At 35.9% G+C, this 25,192-nt stretch overlaps 1 protein-coding gene across 1 annotated transcript in view; it reads left to right on the top strand.

Moving 5' to 3' along the window:
• Window positions 1-17,207, top strand: part of HNMT (histamine N-methyltransferase) — a 53,796-nt gene extending 36,589 nt beyond the window's left edge. The window contains exon 6 of the mRNA XM_036744399.1: window positions 13,832-17,207. Within this exon, the coding sequence (XP_036600294.1) occupies window positions 13,832-14,187 (356 nt within the window). The 3' untranslated portion in view covers window positions 14,188-17,207. The remainder of the gene's footprint in view (window positions 1-13,831) is intronic.
• Window positions 17,208-25,192: the final 7,985 nt, after the last annotated feature.

Below are 25,192 nucleotides of genomic sequence, written 5' to 3'. Positions count from 1 at the left end.
ATTTGACTTACTTATTGAGTGCCATACCCATCAAACTACCAAAAAATACTTTATACTTCTAGAAAAAAAAAATAACAAAAATCGTCTGGAAGAACAAAAAGTCAGGAATATCAAGGGAATTAATGAGAAAAAATGCAAAGGAAAGTGCCCTAGCCATACTAGATCTAAAACTACATTATAAAGCAGCAATCATAAAACCTATTTGGTGCTGCCTAAGAAATACAGTGGTGGATCAGTGGAATAGGTTAGGTACACAAACCACAGTAGTCAACGATGATAGTAATCTACTGTTTGATAAACCTAAATATTCTAGCTTCTGGGATAATATCCCACTATTTGACAAAAAATGCTGGAAAAACTGGAAAATACTATGGTAGAAACTAGGCATAGACCAACATTTTACACTGTATACCAAGATAAGGTCAAAATGGGTACATGATTTTTGACATAAAGCATACCATAAGCAAATTAGGAGAACAAGGAACAGTTTATCTGTCAGATCTATGGAGAAGGGAAGAATTTATGACGAAACAAGACATAGAGAACATTATGAAGTGTAAAATGGATGATTTTGATTACAATAAATTGAAAAGTTTATTTTTCCAGAAACAAAGCCAATGCAACCAAGATTAGAAGAAAAGCAGAAAGCTGGGAAACAAATTTTACTGCCAGTGTTTCTGATAAAGGCATCACTTCTCAAATATGTAGAGAATTGAGTCAAATTTATAATAATACAGGTCATCCTCCAATTGATAAATGGTCATAGAATATAAACAGGTAGGACTTCCAGGGGTGGAGCCAAGATGGCAGCTGGAAAGCAGGGACTTGCGTAAGCTCCCCACCATGTCCCTCCAAAAACCTATAAAAAAATGGCTCTGAACAAATTCTAGAACTGCAGAACCCACAAAATACCAGAGGCAAGCAGGGATCCAACCCAGGACAGCCTGGATGGTTGCTGGATGAGGTCTATCGCACACGGAGTGGAGGGGAGTAGAGCTCAGCGTGGGAGGCGGCAGGACCAGCCAGACCAGGAGCCAGGCAGAACAGGCCCTAGCACCCTGAATCAGTGAGCTGTGGCAGTTACCAGACATCTCAACCCACAAACACCAAAGACAACAGAGAAGATTAGTGGGAAAAGTTGCGGGGGGACAGAGTTCGAGGTTCGGCCACTGCCCCAGGGGCAGTGGGTGAGGTGCAGCTACAGAACTACAGCTGCAGTTACTTCCAGCCCCAGGCCCACGTGGTGGGAGGAATTAAGTGGCAGATCAAAGCAGGAGTGAAGAGCCTGCTGAAGATTTGCGTCAGGTCCGGGTTGGTGGTTCTTGAGGAAGGAAGAGTGCTGGGGTGGCAGAGCTAGCTATATAGAAATACCTCTGAAATCAATGGCACATCCCCTCAAGCTTAGAACAAAGTACTCTTTGCTCTACAAGCAGTCATACCCCACTGAAAAACTCAAGGGTCAAGTAAGTTGGCTGGGAATATGGCCAGGCAGTGAAAATGCACCCAGATTCAATCTCGGACTTTGGAATCTTTCTTTGGTGACAAAGAAGACCAAAACATATGGCCTGAAGAAGTCAACAAAGTGCAAGAGCCTACACCAAAGGCCTCCAGGAAAAACATGAACTGGTCTCAGGCCATGGAAGAGCTCAAAAAGGAGTTGGAAAAGCAAGTTAGAGAAGTAGAGGAAAAATTGGGAAGAGAAATGAGAATGATGCAAGAAAACCATGAAAAACAAGTCAATGACTTGCTAAAGGAGACCCAAAAAATACTGAAAAAAATATTGAAGAAAACAACACTTTAAAAAATAGACTAACTCAAATGGCAAAAGAGCTCCAAAAAGTCAATGAGGAGAAGAATGCCTTGAAAGGCAGAATTAGCCAAATGGAAAAGGAGCTCCAAAAGACCACTGAAGAAAATACTACCTTCAAAATTAGATTGGAGCAAGTGGAAGCTAGTGACTTTATGAGAAATCAAGATATTATAAAACAGAACCAAAGGAATGAAAAAATGGAAGACAATGTGAAATGTCTCATTGGAAAAACCACTGACCTGGAAAATAGATCCAGGAGAGATAATTTAAAAATTATTGGACTACCTGAAAGCCATGATCCAAAAAAGAGCCTAGATATCATCTTTCAAGAAATTATCAAGAGGAATTGCCCTGATATTCTAGAGCGAGAGAGTAAATTAGAAATTGAAAGAATCCACAGATCACCTCCTCAAATAGATCCCAAAAAGAAAACTCCTAGGAACATTGTTGCCAAATTCCAGAGCTCCCAGGTCAAGGAGAAAATACTGCAAGCAGCTAGAAAGAAACAATTTGCATATTGTAGAAAAACAATCAGGATAACACAGGATCTGGCAGCTTCCACATTAAGGGACCAAAGGGCTTGGAATATGATATTCCGGAGGTCAATGGAGCTAGGATTAAAACCAAGAATCACCTACCCAGCAAAACTGAGTATCATGCTCCAAGGCAAAATGTGGATTTTCAATAAAATAGAGGACTTTCAAGCTTCCTCAGTGAAAAGACCAGAGCTGAATAGAAAATTTGACTTTCAAACACAAGAATCAAGAGAAACATGAAAAGGTAAACAAGAAAGAGAAATCATAAGGGACTGACTAAAGTTGAACTGTTTTGTTTACATTCCTACATAGAAAGATGATGTGTATGATTCATGAGACCTGAATATCATAGTAGCTGAAAGGAATATGCATATATATATATATATATATGTCTATATATATATGTATACATATATATATGTGTATATATATATATGTATATATATATACACATATATATGTGTGTGTGTGTGTATATATGTGTGTGTGTGTATACATGTATATACAAATGTGTGTGTCTATGTATGTATATGTGTAGGTATATATGTATATATATATGTGTGTATATGTATATATACACACAAAGGGCACAGGGTGAGTTGAATATGAAGAGATGATATCTAAAAAAATAAAATCAATTTAAGGGATAAGAGAGGAATATATTGAGAGAGGGAGAAAGGGAGAGATAGAATGGGGTAAATTATCTCACATAAAAGTGGCAAGAAACAGTGGTTCTGTAGGAAGGGAAGAGGTAGCAGGTGAGGGGGAATGAGTAAATCTTGCTGTCATTGGATTTGACCTGAGGAGGGAATACCATACACACTCAATTGGGTATCTTACCCCACAGGAAAGAAGGAGGAAGAAGATAAAAAAGGGGGGATGATAGAAGGGAAGGCAGACATGGGGAGGATGTAATAAAAAACAAACACTTTTGAAAAGGGACAGAGTCAAGGGAGAAAATTCAATAAAGGGGGATAGGTTAGGAAGGATCAAAACATAGTTAATCTTTCACAACATGAGTATTGTGGAAGGGTTTTACGTAATGATATGCATATGGCCTATGTTGAATTGCTTGCCTTCTTAGGGAGGGTGGGTGGGGAGGGGAGAGGGGAGAGAATTTGGAACTCAAAATTTTAAAAACAGACATTCAAAAACAACAACAACAAAAAAGAAAAGTTTTCTCATGCAACTAGGAAATAACATACACAGGCAATGGAGCATAGAAATTTATCTTGCCCTACAAGAGAAGAAGGGAAAGAGGGATGGGAGGGGAGTGGGGTGACAGATGGGAGGGCTGACTGGGGAACAGGGCAACCAAAATGTATGCCATCTTGGAGTGGGGGGAGGGTAGAAATGGGGAAAACTTTGTAATTCAAACTTTTGTGAAAATAAATGCTGAAAAGTAAATATATTAAATAAATTAAAAATAATAATAATAAAAGGATATAAACAGGTAATTTTCAGATGCAGAAATTAAAGCTATCTATAGTCATATGAAAAATGCTCTAAATCACTATTGATTAGAGAAATGCAAATCAAAACAATTCTGAGGTACACATCACACCTATCAGATTGTTTAATATGCCAAAACAGGAAAATGACAAATGTTGGAGGAAACATGGGAAAATTGGAACACTAATGCATTGTTGATGGAGTTGTGAACTGATCCAGCGTTTCTGGAGAGCAATTTGTAACTATGCTCAAAGGGATATAAAACTGTGCATACCCTTTGATCCAGCAAAACCGCTACTATATCGGTATCCCAAAGAGATCATAAAAAGTGGGAGGGGAAAGACTCGCATGTACAAAAATATTTATAGCAGCTCTTTTTGTGGTGGCCAAGAATTAGAAATTGAGGGGATGTGCATCAATTGGAAATGGCTGAACAAGTTGTAGTATATGAATGTAATGGAATATTATTGTTCCATAAGAAGTGATGAGCAGGTGGATTTCAGAAAAACCTGGAAAGACTTAGATGAACTGGTCCTGAGTGAAGTGAGCAGAACCAAGAGAACTTTGTCCACAGTAACAGCAACATTATGCAATGATCAACTTTGATAGACTTACCTCTTCTCAGCAACGATCTAAGATAATTCTAAAAGACTCATGATAGAAAATGCTATCCATATCCAGAGAAAGAACTGTTGGGTCTGAACGTAGATCAAAGCATACTATTTCTCTTATGTTGTTTTCTTTCTCAGGTTTTCCCCTTTTGTTCTGATTATTCTTTCACAACATGACTAATGTGGAAATATGTTTAATATTATTGTACAGGCATAGCCTATATAAGATTGTTTGCCATTGCTTGCTCCCTCCCCCCTCCTGCCCCATTGCTGGGGAAGGGGAAGGAGGGAGAAAAAAAATTGGAACTCAAAATATTAAAAACTATCTTTACATGTAATTGGAAAAAAATAAAATACTATTAAGTGGGGGAAAACACTCAAAAGCATAGGCATAAATGAATTTTCCCTAAAAATGATAAGAAGCATCTACCTAAAACCATCAGCAAACATCATTTGTAATGGGGATACGCTAGAAGCCTTTCCAGTAAGATTGACAGGGAAACAAGGATGCCCATTATCATGAATGTTATTCAATTTTATATTAGAAATGCTAGCAATAGCAATAAAAAAGAAATTGAAGATGCAGAATGGCTAATAAAGTAATAAAATATCTCTCTTTGCAGATGATATAATGATATATTTAGAAAACCCTAGAGACTCAACTAAAAAGTTAGTTGGAACAACTAATAATTTCAGTAAAGTAGCAGGATACAAAATAAACCCACACAAATCATCAGCATTTCTGTATATCACTAAAAAAAAAGAAGAGATAGTAAGAAGTACCCCATTTAAAATAACTATAAACCATATAAAAAGTCTGGGACTACATCTGCCAAGACAAACCCAGGAACTATATAAACATAATTTTTAAAACACGTTTTATGTGAAAAAATCAGATTTAAATATTGAAGAAAATTAATTATTCATGGATGGGCAGAACCAACAAAAATGACAATTCTACCTAATCTACTTATTCAATTTGATCCCAATTAAATTGCCAAAAAAGTTATTGAGCTAGAAAAAATAATAACAGAGTTCATTTGGAAAAACAAAAGGTCAAGAATATGAAAGGAATTAATGAAAAAAAATGTAAAGGAAGGGGGTTTAGCAGTCCCAGATCTTCAGCTATATTATAAGGCAGTAATTATCAAAAGTATCTATTACTGATACTGAAAGGTAGATCAACGGAACAGAAGAAACCTACAATATATAGTAGTAAATGATTTAGTGACCCTGTGTTTGACAAAAGTAAAGATTTAAGTTTTTGCAATAAGAATATACTATTTGGCAAAAAGATGTTGGGAAAATTGGAGTGCCTTCTGGCAGAAATTGGATGTAGATAAATATCTTACCTCATTTATGAAGATAAGGTCAAAATGCATACATGGCCTAGATATGAAGGAAGATATAAGTAAAAACAACAACATGGAACTCATCTATTAGACTTATCAATAGAAGAATTTGTGAATAAAAAAGAGAAAGCATTGTGAGATAAAAATGGATAATTTTGATTAAATTGAATTAAAAAAATTTTGTACAAATAAAACCAGTATAGCCAAGATCAGAAGGAGAGCAGAAAGTTGGGGAAAAATTTTAGAGACAGTTTCTTGGATAAAAGTCTTATATCTCAAACATATAGAGAACTTCGTCAAATTTATAAGATTATGAGTCATTCCCCAGTTGATACGTGGTCAAATGATATGAATGGCCAGTTTTTCTATGAAGAAATCAAAACTATATATAGTCATATAAAAATGCTCTAATTCGTTATTGATTAGAGAAATGCAAATTTAAAGAGTTGAAATATCTCACACCTATCAAATTGACTAAAATAATAGAAGGGGAAAATGACAAATGTTGGAAGGGTTGTGGAAAAATTGGGATATTAATACACTGATGGTGCAACTGTAAAATGATTCATCCATTTTGGAGAGCTATCTGGAATTTTGCCCAAAGAGGTATAAAATTGTGTATACCCTTTGAACCAGCAATACCGCTATTAAATCTGTCTCCCAACGTGATTAGGGGAAAAGAGAAAGAACATACATGTTCTAAAATATTTATAGCAGCTCTCTTTGTGGTGCAGAGAACTGAAAATTGAAAGTATGCCCCTCAATTGGGGAATTGCTAAACAAGTTGTGGTATATGATTGTGATAGAATACTACTACACTGTAAAAAATGATGAGCTGGTTCATTTTAGGAAAACATGGAAAGGCTTGCATGAAATAATGAAACATGAAGTGAGCAGAACCAAGATAATGTTTAAAGATAATTGTGAACAAACAGGTTATTCTTAATAATCTGTTGAAATCAAGTATAAAGGACCTCTGAAGGAACTTGCTATACACCTCCAGAGAAAGAACCGATGAATAAAACTACACATAGTATGGTTTTATATATATTAGTAAATCTCTGTCAAATGGTGGCCTTCTCTAGTGAGGGTGTGGAGGGAGAAAAGGAGGCAGTTTGGGACTTAAAAGTAACAAAAAAAGACAATTAAAAGGAAAAAAAAGACCAAAGACTTTTCACCCAGTCTGTCATCTAGTCATCCTGTATACTTGTCTAATTTATTTTTCAACTTACAAATAAGATTTCACATTGATCTTTGTTCCATATCATATGATTCGATTTGGCCTATTGTTACCATCAAGCTCTCTCATTCAAAGTGTTAGTTATCCCCGCCCGCTTTGTATCAGCCACAAATTAGACATATTTGCAGTCTTTTTTTTTACTTGACCATACCCCAGTGGCTATCACAGAGTAAGTACTTAAAGCTTTTTGCTGTATTGATGCACTGATTAATAAAAAAAATATTGAGTAGCACAGGGCCAAGGACAAGTCCTTGGGGCAACATACCAGAGAATTGCTTCCAGATTGACATCAATCCATTTATTACAGCTCTGGTTTGTGTTGTCCAACCAATTCTGAAGTCACCTATCTACCATTATCTAGCCCACACTTCTTTGTCTTTTCCATCCATGAGGATATCATTAGAGATGTTCAGTACTTCTCTGAAATCTAGGTATACTGTCATTGTAATACTAATAACCTAGCATTTACTGGTAAATATTTAACAATAAGCTCTGAAAAAACTGGACACATGACACACTTTTACTTTTAATCTGCATTAATAACATTTTCTATATCACCTTCTTAAGTCTAAACAAGCAATAAAACAATGAATAAGGCTCTAATTGGTAGTGTCTACTGATTCCCAAGGTGCAAATGTTCATGCTGGAAATTTAACAATTGGCTCTCAAGAGTCAATATGAGCCAACTCCAATTCATTCCTGCTAATAGCTATCAGAAATGTAAATGAGCTTAGTCTGGTATGACCTGTTTTGATGAAACCATGCTAGTTCTTAATGATCATTGATTCCCTTTCTAATTGATTACAAGTCACTTTATTACTAACACATTCTAGAATTTTGGCAGGAACTAAACTGCAATTAAACATACTATAAATTGAAGAATTAACCTGCCTCTTTTTTTGAAAACACCTGGATAAGATTTGCATTTCTCTGGTTCTGAGGCATCTCTACCATTCTCCCCAGGTTTTCTAAAGTCACTGATAGGAATTTAGTAACAATATCTACAAATTCTTTCAGGACCCTGTAATGTGGATTGTCTGGGCAGTTGACTTGGACTCATTGAGAGGAGCTAAGTGATCTCAGACCATTTCCTTATTTATTTGTATTTCAATACCTTGTGAAATATTTTTTGGGTTTTCTATCATTACCAATTCAAAGATTATTATTTTTGGCAAAAATGAGAAACACAGAAGCAAAAGTTTAGTGGTCGTGCCTCCTTTTTGACACTCTCTCTCCTAACCCAAATAGTAGTCCTAATCTTTCATTGACCTTTATCCTGTGTCTGATATACTTTTTCCCTCCTTCCACATTCATTGATGGCTCATTATGCATTTAATACTCTTTATACTATCCTTTTTTCTGAATAATGTTTTATTTTTTCCAGATTACGTGTAAAAACTATTTTAACATTCATTTTTCTTAAATTTTGAGCTCCAAATTCTCTATCTCCTTCTCTTGCCCCACCTCCCTGAGACAGTAAGCAATTTGATATAGGTTATACATGAATAGTCATGTTAAACATATTTCCACATTACTCATGTTGTAAAAGAAAATACATACTAAAAAAACTTTAAAAAATAAAGTGAAAAAGTTTGCTTTGATCTACATTCAACCAACATCAGTTCTTTCTCTGGAGGTGGATAGTATTTCATCATGAGTCCTTTGTAATTGTCTTGATGCTATTCTTATCAGACCAGTCCACTCTTAATTTATTTTTAACCTCAGTTACTTTGTGTTTCTTCTTTCTTTTAAAAAAAAAGTCTTTTAAAACTGTAACTTGGTCAGTGAATTTCTTGTGATATCCACACATGTCTCTCTTTGCAAATCCCCTATTTCTATCAAAAGCATTCTTTCTTGAGCCAACTCCATTCACCTTAAGCTGACTTCTCCTGTGGAATTTTAGGCCATGCAACGCTATGTATCCTTTACCTGAACTCTTTGAAACCTATTATCTCCAAATGTGGAGTATACTTGAGACTATACCAGCTTTCGTTCCCCACATATGTAACATAAACTCTTAAGATGGCATGATGTTTCCTCCCTGGTTTCCCAACATTCTTCAGCAAATAGTTCTTATTTATTACAATCAGTTCTAGAACCTCCATTTGTTGCTTATTCTAACTTGAATAATGTAATAGTTTTCACAACAAATAAGACTTTTTGCTGCTTTATTTTTACTAAAGACAGATTTCAACATTTACTTATATTATTCAAGTTTCCCATCACTACTACAACTCTTTTCCCTGATAGGCTTATTTCCTGAATTCATTCATTTTCTCCCTTGAGCAGAGTGGTCTGCATTACATTTCCACTGCTATATTGTTAATATTTTCCCCACATCGATTCTCAGACAAAAGTTCTCCACAATGTTCTGTCCTTCCAGTTTGTGGCTTGTATGAGTATATACTATTAGTTACTGCCTCTTTTATCTAATCCATTCTTCCTAAATACAGTACATCTTTTTGTTGCTAAATTACAACCATGAGGCACAGCCCACCAAGTCTCGGTAGTCCTTACAAGGTCAAGTTTTCCTCTTTGCATTAAGACATGTGTTTCACTTTCTTTATTGTCCATACCTGTGTATTTATGTAGAGACATTTGAGGCCATGAGTTTTGTTACAGCTCTTGTTGGTAGTTTCTCCTATAAATTACTTTGCCTCTCTACTTACATTCTTTTTCCTGTGCTTTATCTGCCACTTTCTGTGAGAACTAATGGTGCATGTATGTGGTCAGGTTTCTCCTCCCCACCTCCATTTTCTTTTTAAAGCCCTTTTGATAAATTCTTTAAGTCACCAGGCTCTTCAGCTAGACTGTTTGTCACAGATGTTGTAGAGAAAGGATTTCTGCTCAGGCATGAATTGAGCTAGACAATTTCTTAAATCCCTTCCAACTCTGAAATTCTAGGATACTGTAAACTGAAAGTAGACCAGAAGGAGAAGACTAAATTTTTCTTTTCCTCTCTTTTAGCTGTCTAAGGAAATATGCTAATTACATTGTGTTATTTTTAATGCAATTAAAAAATCCAGCATATAGCATGTTGAAAACAAAAGTAACACCATAGTTGTACCCACTGAGAGCTATTATAATAATGCATCAGTCAGGGAGTGTATAATGTGTTTACAACTCATCTCAGAAGTGGTACTGAGTCACAGAACACTGACACTAGCAACATTTCTATAGCTAGTACTAAGTACTCATTTTCTTCCAGGTGAAAAAAAATATCACTAAGATTATTTTCAACCACTTCAGTGTTTATTTTCCTGTAAGATCTTGTTTGTAGACAGATTTCTATTTAGAAAAATAAACAGCTAGCTTTTGAATGAAAACTTTTTGAAGACAATTGTATTTCCATGTTGTCCTTCATTGAAGTCAGGGTTTCTCCCTTCCCAACCTTCCTCACGTGCAGTTCTAGCCAGCATGAAACAGTCTCTCATTTCTTGGAACTCGGTGCCATGCCATCCATTTTGGAAATTAAACGATTAAACACAGTGTGTCTTGTAGTATCTTTCCTTTTGTCATCCTGGAGACTGAGGTCCTAGATAATTTGCCTCCAAATTATTTACAGCCTGAACTCATGTACCTCCTCTTCGAGAACTCAGGATTTCAAGCAACCTGGTTTACTTTCTGTCTACAATTCTCCACTTGTCTTCACCTCTTTGCTCATCCTGTATTGCCTGAAATGGGCATCTTTCTCCCTGACCTCTTCTCCAGTTTTCAAAATCTCTCCCATTCTTCAAAGTCCAAATTAGGTTTTTAGCTGCTCCATGATGCAAAAGGACCTCCCTGCTCTTTTTTCCCGGGTCCCTCCTTTATACTTATTGTTAAGAGCTAGAAGGGGCTTTAGAGGTCAGCCAGTCCAACCTTCTAATTTCACAGATGAGAAAAATCAAGACACTTAACTAAGGGCATGCAAGTGGCAAGTGGTATTTGAACCTCAGTTTTATAATTGCAAATCCTATTCCCACTACTAAACTCTTCCATGACTACGTGCATCTCTTTTCCCATTAATATGAGCTCCGCAAGAACACAGGTTGTATCGTATCTATCTTTCTATCCCTAGTGCTTTCCTAAAGCAGTGCCTGCCTTGCATATAGTAGGTGCTTAATAAGTATTTGTTAAATTGAACTGATTTGTTATCTTCATCCATCCTGAATTATCTCAAGTTAGTACGTGTAAATTGCTCTATAAACCTTAATGCGCTAAAATAAATGCTAGCTACTGTTGCTTTCACCTTTTTGGCTTATCCCAGGCTAGCTCCTTAAGGACTAGAACATGCTTTAAATTTCTGTTTCCCTTGCAGCCCATTGCTCAGAGCAGGAGCTCATTTAAGGTTTTGATTGGTTATAAAGATTTGAATGTCATATTGCTTGATTGAGATGACGAGTACAACAGATATAACAGGGAGACAAGGAGAACGTAAGTCAGGAAGATGTGGGCAGTCAGTACTCCTCGTTTTACTAACTTGCTTTGTGACCCTCTGTGTTGGTAATCAAAATAGGCTCCTTAGCACTTAGTTCAACAAGTGCCCTTGAAGAGTTTGGCCTTTGTTTCCTTTGATTAATTCAGTGTCTTACTAGGTGCTAAGCCCCAGGCCCAAACCCCTATTAGGTGTAAAACTCTAGTGGGTGTGGATTGGCCCAAGGTGGGGCTAATTCCAGGGAGGGCCTAGTTTACATGTCTGGGAGAGCAGAGGCTTTTAGACCACAGTGGGTTTAAGTCCACCTCTCTGTGACTCACCCCTGATGCTGAAAAAGATATAAAAACCAGGGGTTGGCTGTTTGTTCTTTGGAGCTCTCTTATTCACAGCAGTGGTGGCGCGCGTGACTCTGGGCCAGCCCTTGTTCTGAGCTCCTGGGCTGAACCTAGATGTTGGTAACTATGAATCTGTATTGGGTCTGTCTGTTGATGTTTGTACTTTGTTTGTATTTTGTTCTGAAGTTCAGGGTAGTGGCTTTTTCCTCTGAACTAAGTGAATGATATTTGTATGCTGAATTAAAGTAAGCTTGTCAACTCCTTCACCTTGCTTTCCTTAGTTAAGCAGATCAAAAGAACCTGTGCTGTTGGCAGCTTTCTGGGTGCTGGCTGTGGGTGGATCTTACACCCCCACAGAAGCTGCTAGCTGGATTGTTGAAACACCCTCAACAAGTGACTTCACCTCTCTGGGACTCGGTTTTCTCAGTTGTAATGTGAGGGTATTAGATCAGATAATAGCTAATATTGACCTAATGCTTCCTATGAGCCATGCACTGTACTAAGCACTTTACCATGATTAGGTCACTTGATCCTCACAACAACCCTGGAAAGTAAGTGCTGTTATCATCCCCATTTTACACACGAGAGAATTGAAGCAAATGGAGGTGAAGTGATATACTCAGGGTCACACTGCTAGGCAATGTCTTCCTGATTCTAGGCCCTATGCTCTCTCCACTGTACCACCAGATGACTAGATAACCTTTAAGGACCCTCCTTCTAAGAAAAAAAAATGGGTTCTGTCTCATTCTATTTCATTTCCTTTTTCTTTCTTTTTTGGAGGGGGGAAGGCAGGGCAATTGAGGTAGGTGACTTGCCCAAGGTCACACAACTAGTAAGTGTGTCGTGTCCGAGGCCAGATTTGAACTCAGGTCCTCCTGACTCCACGGTCGGTGCTGTACTCACTGTGCCACTTAGCTGCCCCTCACTTCCTTTTTCAGCAGAACTTTGACACTTGGTATAAAAGCAGAGGAAACAAAGTTCTAAAAGGCTTTCTCAAGAAATTTTCAAATCAAAAAATCCTTTTCCAGATTTTGCCCCATGTTGTCACTTTTGTCTAAACCAAAAGAAGATGAAGTGTTAGGCTGCAACATTTTGGATACACACACACACACACAGACACACACACACACACATAAATATAGGTATACACACACTCAGGTCATACACATACAGGCATATATATACACACCCACAAACACACAGCTAGGTGGATGGAGCATCAGGCCTGTCAGGAAGACCTGAGTGCATATCTGGCCTGAGACACTTACTAGCTGGGCAAACCTGGCCAAGTCACCTTTTTGCCTCAGTTTCCCTACCTGTAAAATGAGCTGGGGAAGGAAATGGCAAACTACTCCAGTATCTTTGCCAAGAAAACCCCCAATGGGGTCATGAAGAGTGAGACACAACTGAAACAACTGAACAACAACATGGTGTGCATATGTGTGTGTACACACACATATTAACAATACATAACAATCTCATATTAACAATATGTATATGTATATACACATACACAAACATTCCCATTGGGCTCACAATCCAATTCATTCATTATGTACTGAATTTTTCCTATGTGTACAGATAGTATTGGAATAAGTACTATGGGGAATTTAGAGATGTTTAAGGCTCCTCATGAAGAGGATTATAATTCAGTTATAAATGGAAGTTTGGAAAACCAAACTAATTTACATTTTTTCATCAAGACACGTGATTTCATCCAGTAAGAAAAATCGCCCTACTATTTTGCACCTTTGTGAGTTGTCTAGAGCCCTAAGGGGTTTAAATGATTTCTCTAGGGTGACACAGTCAGTATTTGTGGCAAGAGTTAAACCCAGATCTTCCCAATGCCAAGGGTGGTTTTCTAGTCACTATATCACCCTGTCTCTCACACCTACATCATGAAACAGTTAAATGACAAGTCAGGCTAGTCTTTCTGTGCCACAGTAAGTAGTACCCTCAGGAAGTTTTGTATAAGGTAAAAGAGGTCACCTTCCTTCATGGTTCATTTGCATTGTCAAAGTATTTTTTGTGTTTTTGCCTGCAGTCATCCCATGCTTAATTTTTTTTCTCTGTGATAGGAACCAGCGGTTGGGACAAACTTTGGAAAAAGTATGTATCCCGCTTACCCCAAAATGATCTCTGCCTCTATGTGTCATCCTCCGACATCACTCAAACCCTGGAAACTTTGGGAATTAAATATGAATGCTTTGACCTTCTGTCTACAATGGATATATCAGATTGCTTTGTTGAAGGCAATGAAAATGGAGAGTTACTTCTGGACTTTTTAACAGAAACCTGTCACTTTAGCAAGACTGCTCCACCTGATCTCAAAGCTGAGATTATTGAAGACCTTCAAAGACCAGGATTCAGTATAAAAGAAAGGGGAAAGATTCTTTTTCACAATCACTTGAGTTTCATAGTGGTTGAGGCATAACTCTGTTGTTCATCTATCGATCAACAAGCATTTATTAAGTACCCACTGTGTGTAGAGTACTGTTCCTGTTAGGGAGGTGAAAGGCATTTCAAAAGCTGGAAAAGAATGTCCTTGCTCTGAAGGATTGTATGTTCTGTAGGAGAAGATAACATGTGCATATAAGCATATGCAAAATAAGTCAATTCATCTGGAATTTACAAGGTACAAAATTAGCAGTAATTTACTCTTGCATTATTATACAACATATAACATTCTTAATATATCACAGTCTCATATAAGTTGAAGCTGAGCATAATCCAGACCTGTGACAATGTAGAAGATCCATTACCTTCTGTCATCCATTTATATACATACACACACACACATATTATATATATGAGACATTTTTAATGTTATCTGATACAGCAGGACCTCATCGACCCCTCTCCCACATAAAGCTCATTTCTTAAGTTTACATAAGAGATCCCACTAAATCCAGCAGCCCAAATTACAGTACTGTCTATATAGCAATGTGCTATGGCTAGCATGTATAGGTTCAGGAGAGCCAGTTAATTTTTTCTTTAAATTTTAAATTGTTAAAATTTCAGTATAACCATTTATACCTTGGATATCAGCAAATGTTGTAAATCAGGACTTGATTTATTTTTTGGTTATTACTTAGACTTAAGAAATTGCTGAAGAAAATTTTAATAATGCAGATAAAATTTAAAAGTGCTTTATAATTTATCATTCTCTCTCTCTCTCTCTCTCTCTCTCTCTCTCTCTCTCTCTCTCTCTCTCTCTCTCTCTCTTTCTCTCTCTCTCTCTCTCTTTTCCTCCCTCCTTCCCTCCCCCCCTACCCCTTTATTGTTAGGGATTTACTAGCATGTTCCTGGCCACACTCACCTGAAAGAGCTAATAAACTTTTCTAGTCTCTTGTTTATTCTAATGATGAACAAGTTTTGCTTTCTCTTCTCTAAATATCTTCTTAAATGCTTCTCTAAATAGATTATTTTACACAACTGGTACTTTATCCAATCAGATTACTGAATGTGAACCTTAAACCATTAATCTTGGAGATTAAAAAAAACACAAACACATTTAACTGATGGAGATGACCAATGATGACAATTAAATGACTTTACCTTGAATGACATTATGATATGATATAAATAAAGATATTATGGAGGCCAGGTGATACTTTTGTTAAAAGCAAACCTGAAGCTAAAGTATATTTTTGAAATTTGTCTTTACCATTTTCTAGCATATATCAGACAATAAAGCAGAGGGGCATAGTGAAGAGGGCCAGCCTTAAATTCAGGGAGACCTGCCTTAGACACATAGTGACTTGGTTACCCAGTGCAAAAAATGTCTTAATCTCTCACTTCCTCAGCCCAAATGACTCCTCTCCTCTCCTCTCTTTCCCTCCTCTCCCTTTTCTCTCTGTCTGTCTCTGTGTCTGTCTCTGTCTCTCTCTCTCAACATTATTGGAAGGAATTTTGGTACTTAAAAAGAAAGATATAATTGGAAAAGTAGGAGTTAGGAGACTTGATTCATCTTCACAACCATAGCAATTAGTATTTCCCTACAATTAGGAAAGATTAAAGTTGTAAGGAATTTATAGGCCATTAGAGTCAATTGGGTCTAGTCTTACCTCCTCTCTGCCCCCATCCAATGTAGGAACACCTTAGGGAGGTGAAAGGCATTTCAACAGCTGGAAAAGAATGTCCTTGCTCTGTAGGAGTATATATTCTATAGGAGAAGATAACATGATGAGTGATCCTCTGGGCTGTACTTCAAGGATTTGTAATCTGGGGTCCAGAAACTTATTTTAAAAAATCTTTTAATAATTAAATTTCAATATAGTTTTTCCTTTATGACCCAACATGTTTTATTTTATGCAGTTAAAATGATCGTTCTGAGATGGGGTCCTTTGACTTCATCAGACTGCCAGAGAATACCATGACACAGGTAAGGTTAAGAACCCCTATTGTACTTGGACACTTCCACTGATAGAGAGGTCACTACTTTTAGATGCAGCCTATTTCATTTTCAAATTGGGAATTTCTTTCTAATATTGATCTGAAATTTGCATTTCTATACTATCTGGGTATAGTTTAACCAGCTATGAAGTCATGGTATTATCTCTAGCCCACATTTCTCAATCTTACCTTCAAGGATAGCATGGCAGTCTTTACCAAATGTCTTGTTAAAAGCCAGATACACCATGGCTTTAGTATTCCCCTGAACTGTTACAAGTCAAGCAACTCCATCAAAAAAGGAAATGGATCTACTTTAGCATGACTTGTTCTTAATGAATCTATATTGGCATCCATTGATTCCTCTAAGTGCCCAAGACCATCTATGTAACAGCTCATTCTGCCATTTACCCTCCTAGAAATCCACACCAACCTTCCATGCTCTGTGGTTTCCAAAATTCACCTTCACCCTCTTTTTGAAAATTGTTACATTTGCTAAATCACCAGTTTTCTGCCATGCTTTCTAACTTGGATGATTTCTTAAAGATTACTGGCAATAGTTCTTCAATCACATCAAGCTCTGTCAGTATCCTAGGGTGTAATTTGTCTGCATCTACAGACTTGTTCTGATTCAGAATGGCAACATGTTCTCTCATTTTTTCTCCCAACTTTGGCCACATTTTTCACTTAAACCCTTAAACCCTTCCCTGTTTGAAGATCATTCTCCTTGGTGATTAAAAGGAAAACAAAATGAGGATTGAGTAATCATGCCTTTTCTCTGTCATATGTTACTTGCTGTGAAAAAAAGAATTCTCGGGTTGGAAAATACATTGTAATCTGGATAGCAGGCGCATTTCTTTAACCAAAACAAACAAAAGCAGAAAAACAGTTGAAACTACCGTGCACATAATTTATATATAATGATAATGTACAACTAATCTGTTTGCATCAGTGTGAGGAACTCCAAGGATAAAGACCCTCCGATTTGGCAGAAAAGTCCCATGTTTTTGCCCAAGTCACATAAAGCTTAAGTCATTCAAAATAAAAAAAAATTCAATGAAATTAAGTCTAAGAGTTTTTTTTTTTTAATCACCAACAAAACCCAGTAGGAAGAGATAGAAAAAGAAAATACATTATAAAATAATGGAAACCATATCTAGGGTTGGGGGGGAGGAAAGTAAAAAAAAAAGGAAATATACATACTTTATTATATATAATATGTATTATATATTTAAAAGGAACAGCAAGTTGTACAGATTAAGTTTGAAGTTCTTGTGCAATATTTTATGGTATTATGTTATGGAAATCCTTGTATTATTCCATAAATTAAAAATTAAAAAATTCAAATGAAAGATTGTATAAATCTGAGAGTTAACCTTACAAGACATAAACAGGAACTATATTTTCAAATGTATTTAACTATAAAACGCTTTAAAAAATGAAGACAGATAATCGGAAAGATAAATTGCTCATGATTGGTCTAGGCTAGTATATTTAAAATGGCAATATTCCTTACATTAATCAATTTATTTAGTGTCATACCAATCAGACTACCAAGGAATTACTTTATAGAACAAAATAAAATAATTTTAAAAAAATCATCCAGAAGAAAAAATAAAGGTCAAGAATCTCAAGTGGAGGAAAAAGGTCTTAGCAGCACTAAATCTCAAACTGTATCAGAAAACAATAATCTTCAAAACTATTTGGCACTTGTTGAAAATTAGAAAAATTAATCAGTGAAGCAGAGTAGGTACTCAAGATCCAGAAATAATTAAATATAATATTGTGATGTTTTATAAAGCCAAGGACTTATAGGATAAGTGCTCACTATTCAAAACAAACCAACCTTGTGGGAAAACTAAAAAATTATATGGCAAAAGTTAAGTTTCAAACTATATTTTCCACAGCCTCCAAGTGGACATGTGACCTATATATAACAGTTTATATCATAAACAAACTGGTGTTGGGGCAGGGAGAAGAAATCATTTACAATTCTAAGTGGGAAGAGAGTTTTGGGGAAAAAAATAAAGCATAAGGATGCTGAAACAAGATTAAACGGATAATTTTGATTGTATACAATTAAAAAGGTTCTGTTCACAAAAAATCCATGCAATTAGAATAAAAGTATATGATTTAAATAATTACTAGATAAATGATTCAAAATTGAAGAACAAGAGCCTTTTCCCAATAAATCATAATATCTGACCAGGTAGTTCTCAAGAAAGACTTCCAAATTATCAAGAACCATGTGAAAAATAATTCTCCAAATGACGAAAAATTTGAGAAATATAAATAACTGATGGTTCACCTGCCATGCCCTTTAAATTAGAAAAAAGGAAAATTTTGGAAGGGCTGTGGGAGAGTAGGCACACTACTGTCCTGTTGATGAAGTTATGAATTGATCAAAACAATCTAGAAATAAGTTTGAAACTACCCACAAAGTCACTAAACTGTTCATAATGGGCATTTATACCAAAATTGAAGATAAAGGAAAAGAACCTATATGTATCAAATATTTATAGCAGCACTTTTTGGTGTATAACAAAGAAATTGAAGCAAAGTGGTAGGTAGATACCCATCATTTGGGGAGTGGTGTATTAATATAGCAGAATATTATTGTGGGGTTTTTTTTAAAGGTCTGGGTGCATTCAGAGAAACCTGAGAAGACTTGAACAGATTAATGCAGAGTGAAGTGAGCAAAAAGAAAAACAATTTAAAGAATATCCACAGCATTGTAAAGGGAGAACAACTTTGAAAGATGTAAGAAATCTGGTCAATACAATGACTGATCAGGAGTCCAGAGAATTAATGATGGTAAAGTATGTTTTCTAATCCTTAGCAGAGAGAGGGTAAATGCAGAATTAGACATATATCATCAGTCATGATGACTATGTGAGTACTTTTTATTTTGCTTGCCCATGCTTATTTCTCATAAATAAGAACTTGGGTTTTTTTTTAGAAAAAGTTGTAGGGCATAGGGCAAAATGATAGGAAAGAGTGTTAATGATAAAAGGAAGACATAAAGAAGAAAGAGAAAAAGAAGGAAGGAAGGAAAGAAGAAGGAAGGAAGGGAAGGAAAGGAAGGAAGGAAGAAAAAAGAAACAAACAAACAAGAAAGGAATAAAGGAAAAAAGAAAGGAAGAAGGAAAGAAGGAAGCTTGGAGGGAAGGAAAGTAAAAAAAAAAGAAGGTAGTGAAACATAAAAATGCACAAAAGAAAATGAAAGGAAGCTCAGAAGAGGACACAAAGTTGGGTAGTGGTGTTAAATTGAATATGCAGTGCACTAAAAAAATAAACCTCATATGTGTAATAGAGATTTAGGATTTCATACTTAATCTTCTTTTTCTGTCCTTTTTATGTGAAAATGTACATCTTCATTCATTTGTTTCAAGTCCATAATAAGAAAAAAAGCAAATAAGCACCAAGAATTTATTAAGCATCTACTATCTAACAGACTGAATACAAACACAAAAAGGAAAACATCCCTGACCTTTTAATTGCTTAGTACAAAATATCTCACTTGGTTTTCACAATAACCATGTAAGATAGAAAAGTGAGCTGTTATAAATCCCATCTTATAGGTAAGAAAGTTCAGACAAAGAAAGTTTCATTGATTTGCTCAAGGTCTTACAGTAAGTTTGTAATAAAGCCCAGACCAGATCTATCATACCATCACAAGATCTTTCAGCCAAAGAATCATAGAATTTTCAAGCCTAGGGGGACTTTTCATCTTCAGCTTCATTATCCAGATTAGGAAATTGGCATCTTGAGAGATTTTGATATTCCCAGTCCTTGGACATGATGCTAAGTTACTAGAGAGCATGTTGGATGAAGTAGGTAATAGTAACGAGAGGAGGTTTTCTCCTATCCCTAGCATTGATTCCCTTCTCACCTCCATGGATCTGTAATTTTCTTCAAAACTCAAGTGAAACCTTCTACTTGAGACTTTTCCTCAATCCCCCTCACTTCTAGCAACTAGTCCTTTGTTCACCCAAAATGCATATAATTTGTATATATTTGATGTATAAAGATCTTTCCACCATGGACAGAATGAAGCTAAATTAGGCATTTCATCCACTGGGCCAATCACATAGTCCATTAGGCAGAATTATTTTAATTATTGAATTCAATATAATACTTCCTTGGCTCTTCGTAGAATAAAAATTCCTACCTATCTCTAAGGTGCTGAAAACCACCAAGTCATGAAGTCATCCATTAAGACAGTGAAGATAGTTCTCGAATTAAAGACCATTGTCCTTATGCTTCCTTAGTAATTTTCTTTCATTTAAGCTTTTTTCTCTAATCTTCCCCTAGATACATTTGTTACCACGTATGTAAGGTTTGATATGATCACTGAAAAAAATCCTGGGAGAACTAGCTCAAGATGAGGACTGTGAAAGAAGGCATATAGAGGAGTCCACAAATAGGAAGAGAATGTGCTGGGTTCCAGAGATCCAGGCAAAGAAATTAATGTCAGCCTGATTGGGAACAGTGGCATAAAGAAGGCAGAAGAAAAGTTGTGAATGGATAAAATATTAAAGAACATAAGAAGAACCTCAAAAGGATGGAGGTTGGAATGATAGTTTAAAAGAAAGAAAGAAAAATGCTGAGCCCAGAAAAGTGAAGTATACTAAACATAATGCAAGAAAATACTAAAACATCTTTTCTAAATGAAAATATTTATGGAAATCATCTGATATAGAGGGCATAGCACATGGCAGAGAAAAAATTTCTTCACCAAATCAAGACAAAATCTCTGACTTCCCTAAGTATCCAACCTAGTTGGAATCAGTGGCTTCAGCAAGCTGATTTCTCTCTTTCTTTTATTTGCTAGTAAACTAGAACATAAGACAGTGAATAGATTGTATCAGTGGGTGGAGTTTTTCAATAATGGTCCCACTGAACATCATGATATCCTCTCCTCTTAGATACTGATCACTATACACTAACAACTTTACCAGAAAATATTTGTCCCAACCTTGCCATTTCCAAAAGGGAGAACAATGGAAGGCAGAAGAGGAAGAAACAAAAGAAAAAATATTGAAAAATACTTATTTGTATCCATCCCAATTGCTGAAATGACACTTTCTCCAAATATCTAATCTTTATTAAATTATGTATGCCACTAACTAGTGTCCCACACATTTGTTCTCACTGAGTTAGAAGTCATGTTTAGTAACTGTGATTCTCTTCTTTGCTTCCCATCCCCCAACTCCACTCCATTCTTCTAGAATTTGGGTTTAAATTATTCGTCACCTAAAGCCTAACTTCCCTATGATTCATATACCGTGCAATGACACATCCGTACTACTAGCCCAACTAATGTAGGGCAGTTAAAGCTATGACTCATGTAATCCATTTCTCAATGTGATATATACCAGGCAGAAGTTGCTGTAGTAAAAATAGATGTGATTTAAAATGATTCCTGGGCAATGACAGTCATAATTTCTAAACGTGCAAAAAAAAATTCATTAGTGCTTCATGTCAGATGGCCACACTCTCACTAGGAGTGAATTAATAAGTATGGCAGCACGTGGGTCTGGTAGCAGAGATGACATGTTGTGGATATTGGGTTTAAGTGTTGTCTTCCTATGATCATAGTCCCCTCTTGAAAAATATCTATAGTCTCTAATTTTTCTTAATGATACTAGTGGGGTTTTGCAAAACCACCTTTTGAAGGTAGAAAATGCTTGAATAAATCATATGTGCCATCATGCATAGCTCCAGCATAGCAAGTTCTCAACAGATACTCTATCAGAAGATAGGGGAAAATGTCAGAGTCCCTATTTGTGCCCTCTAACTAACTAATTTCATACTAATTCCCATTCCAGAATATATAACTCTTTTCTCATCCATTGTTGCTTCACCTGCTTTATGAGTTGACTCTACCATTTTAGGTGTACATAGCCTGGATATAAATTCCAGGGCTTTGTAGAAGAGAAGAGAGTTGTTTCATGTTCATTTTTATAAAGAAAAATGCATTATATCCTTGGTTCATTTATCACAATGCTAAACATGTTCCTTGGAGTTCATTCACATAGACCAATGTCTAAACATTTTTTTTTATTACTTTGATCTCCTGAGACTGGGATACAAGTTGATGTGGTTTCCTTGATTAGCAAAGCCATACTCAGTAAGAAGTGAAGTGACTTGCTGACATTCATGGATGTTTGGAAAGGTAACAACAAGAAAATTAGACATAGAATGCCAACCTAAGGTAAAAACTTTCCTGGGTAAACAAATGTTGCCTGAGAAGGGTATAGTAACCTTAGGACTCTCAGTGACATGTTCTGGGAATAGAAGGATAATACCAGATTGTGAGTGAATCTAAAGTAAAACTGAATTTTCAGGTTTAGTTACTTCCCTAGATCTTTATACTCTATCTGCTCTAGAGGTCACAGACCAGGAAGAAGAATACTTTAATTTTTTTTTTAAATCTATGAATTCATTTGTCTGGATTATCCATTCATTGACGCAAATAATCTATTTGCCTTATTAAACTTAGTTTTTATGAGTCACTGTGGCTAAAACAAACCAACAAATCACGAGTCAGTAGCAACCTCTCAGTTAGCTAAGTTGGTTCTCAGACTGTGGTTCATCACCACATCACAAAGACTATATTTGAAGCTTCTCTAACTGGCTTCAATTTGCCTGGGCTTATATATCTAAGTCACAGTTTCTGAGAATATAACATCACCATCACAGTGTTCTAGCAGGAGGACATAGAGGACAATTTGGTGGCCTCTTTGAAGGAAGAGATGAATATTTAAGTGATTTGTATAGTGTTGAATATAGACAAATAAGTGTGGGATGGAATGGAATGGGGAATTGACCATACTAACAACTGAGACATACATTGTCTGAAACATAATTTGTGCCCTTCCTATGCCTTAGTATTTGGTCTTCATGAGTTTATGTGGCCAAAAGAATTCACAACCTGATGATTGTGGAAATGACCAGATTATAAATTCTTTGAAGGTAAAGACTGTTCATGATTTTTCTTTGTGTATCACCAACCCCCGAGATGTAGTGTAATGTGCTGTACATAGAATTATTTTTGAAATCCATTCCAAAAATATTCATTAGACAAATATTTGTTTAGTGTCTGCTATATATGAAGCGCCTTTCACTCAGTGCTGGAATGAAATGAGATGCAATCTTTGTCTCAAGGAATTTACAATGTGGTAATCCAGATACAAAGTCTAAGCCTATAGATGTCACCATCCAACACCAGCCAAAAAGTGAAAAATAGCCAAATTTTCTAAGGGCAAATAATTTCTCTAAATTCTACACCTTTCTCCTTTTCAGCTGAATTGGCCTGTTGTTTCAACATTTTGTAAATGCAGCTTTATTCATCTGTCAGGTATCTATTACTAAAGAGATTTCTCTAGAAAGTGTTATGGCCTCCATCCATAAGACTATCAGTGTGATTATGATTGGCCCTTGGCAGCAGTGCAAACAAAATGAAATTTGTCTTTAGAGTCTTACCACTTCTTTTAGCAACTCTGTCTCCATTTTACACAGGAAGTCCAAAATAACAGATAAAAACAGTTCGGACTATGTGACGTAGTTTGGGATAGCAGGGATAGGATAAATTAGAATCAGAAATGAAGGTACGCGTTGGGGAGTAAATGCAATGATGAGAACATGGTGCCAAAAAACCACTGGGATAAAAAGCTGACAGTTTCAGAAGTCATCTAAAAGCTTTACTTGCATAATGTTCAAACTCTTGCATTTCCAGACTCAACTAAATGTTTGATGTTGTATAGATGCAGAAAGTCAGTGCTTCAGGTCCTTCAAAGACATGGTGATCCAAAGAACTTTTACATGAATTCTTACTAATAGAAATGGTTACAAGACAGTAATTTGAACATGAAGTATGACAGTCTTTGTGTTTGTGTATATTTATGCAAGCGAATGTGTTTAAATGTAGACATATATTCAAATTTCTCTGTAGTAAATGTCCAAGACCAGACAGCAGAGGAAGCTTATCTAAGTACACAAAACAAGCAACAAACATAATTTAATGTCTAGAAAGTAATCGACTATTTTAATACCTCAAAGATCTGTAAGTCTATTGGTGTGGCACTTACCTCTATGAGTGCAGTTTGCAACCCTCAATTCCTTAGTTTTTAAGCCTGATAAATTTCTGTGGTCAAAAAAATTTATAACCACATGGAAAAAGCTCTGACAAGAACCTTGGCTGGCCTTCACAGGACAGACAGAGTCCATTGCTAGACCCATATGCAGAGGTCTTCTGGCTTATTACAACTTTTCAAAGCTTATTTGTGTTCCTCTGAAAGAGTACTCCCCAGAAATATTACTTAGCTACCTCATTTAGTTGTGGGAGATGACCCTAGAACAGAAGCTAATTAAAATGCCCTTTGACTCAACTCTAAGATGGAATTAATACAGATGTTTTCATTAAAGTAATGGGCTGAGTTTAATTTTAAAAATTTTCCATATTTTCATTAAGTTCTAGAGGTGTTCAAATTTTTGTTGATATTTTTTTAATTTGCTGCTTTAAAACTCAGTGAAAATGATTTGGATTATTTTTTTTTCTTTTTGTTAAATTCATTATTTTTTAAACACCATCATGTTTTTTCTCTGTACTTGGACAGGCTGCACTTACTGATTTCCAAATGGACCCATTTCTGAAAATGAGACTTACCATATACATATCATAGCTATCAATATCTGTGATCGAGGGATCATGGTGTAGGTTACAAAGCCCTTTAAATAAATGTAAATCCTTTGACTTAAAATATTTTGTTTTATATATACAGATTTGACTATATAACAAGTTCTAACCAGCTTCTTAATTACAACAAGTTGAACAAAGATATTAAAATCTTAGATACTATCATTATCTCAGTGACACTACTATATTTCATGGGCCAACTTTAATGGGATATATTCTTTTTAATGGCATTACACAGTAGGAGAAAGTCTTCATTTTCAATAAAAATAAAAATGCTGAAATGAAATAGATTAATATCTAATTTATACCTTCATTTACATCATGTGCAAAATTATCTTAAATATTT

This window comes from Trichosurus vulpecula, chromosome 2 (assembly GCF_011100635.1).
Source record: "Trichosurus vulpecula isolate mTriVul1 chromosome 2, mTriVul1.pri, whole genome shotgun sequence".
Taxonomy (NCBI): Eukaryota; Metazoa; Chordata; class Mammalia; order Diprotodontia; family Phalangeridae; genus Trichosurus; species Trichosurus vulpecula.
Note: the sequence above shows the minus strand (reverse complement) of the source record. Positions and strands in the feature narration are given on the sequence as shown.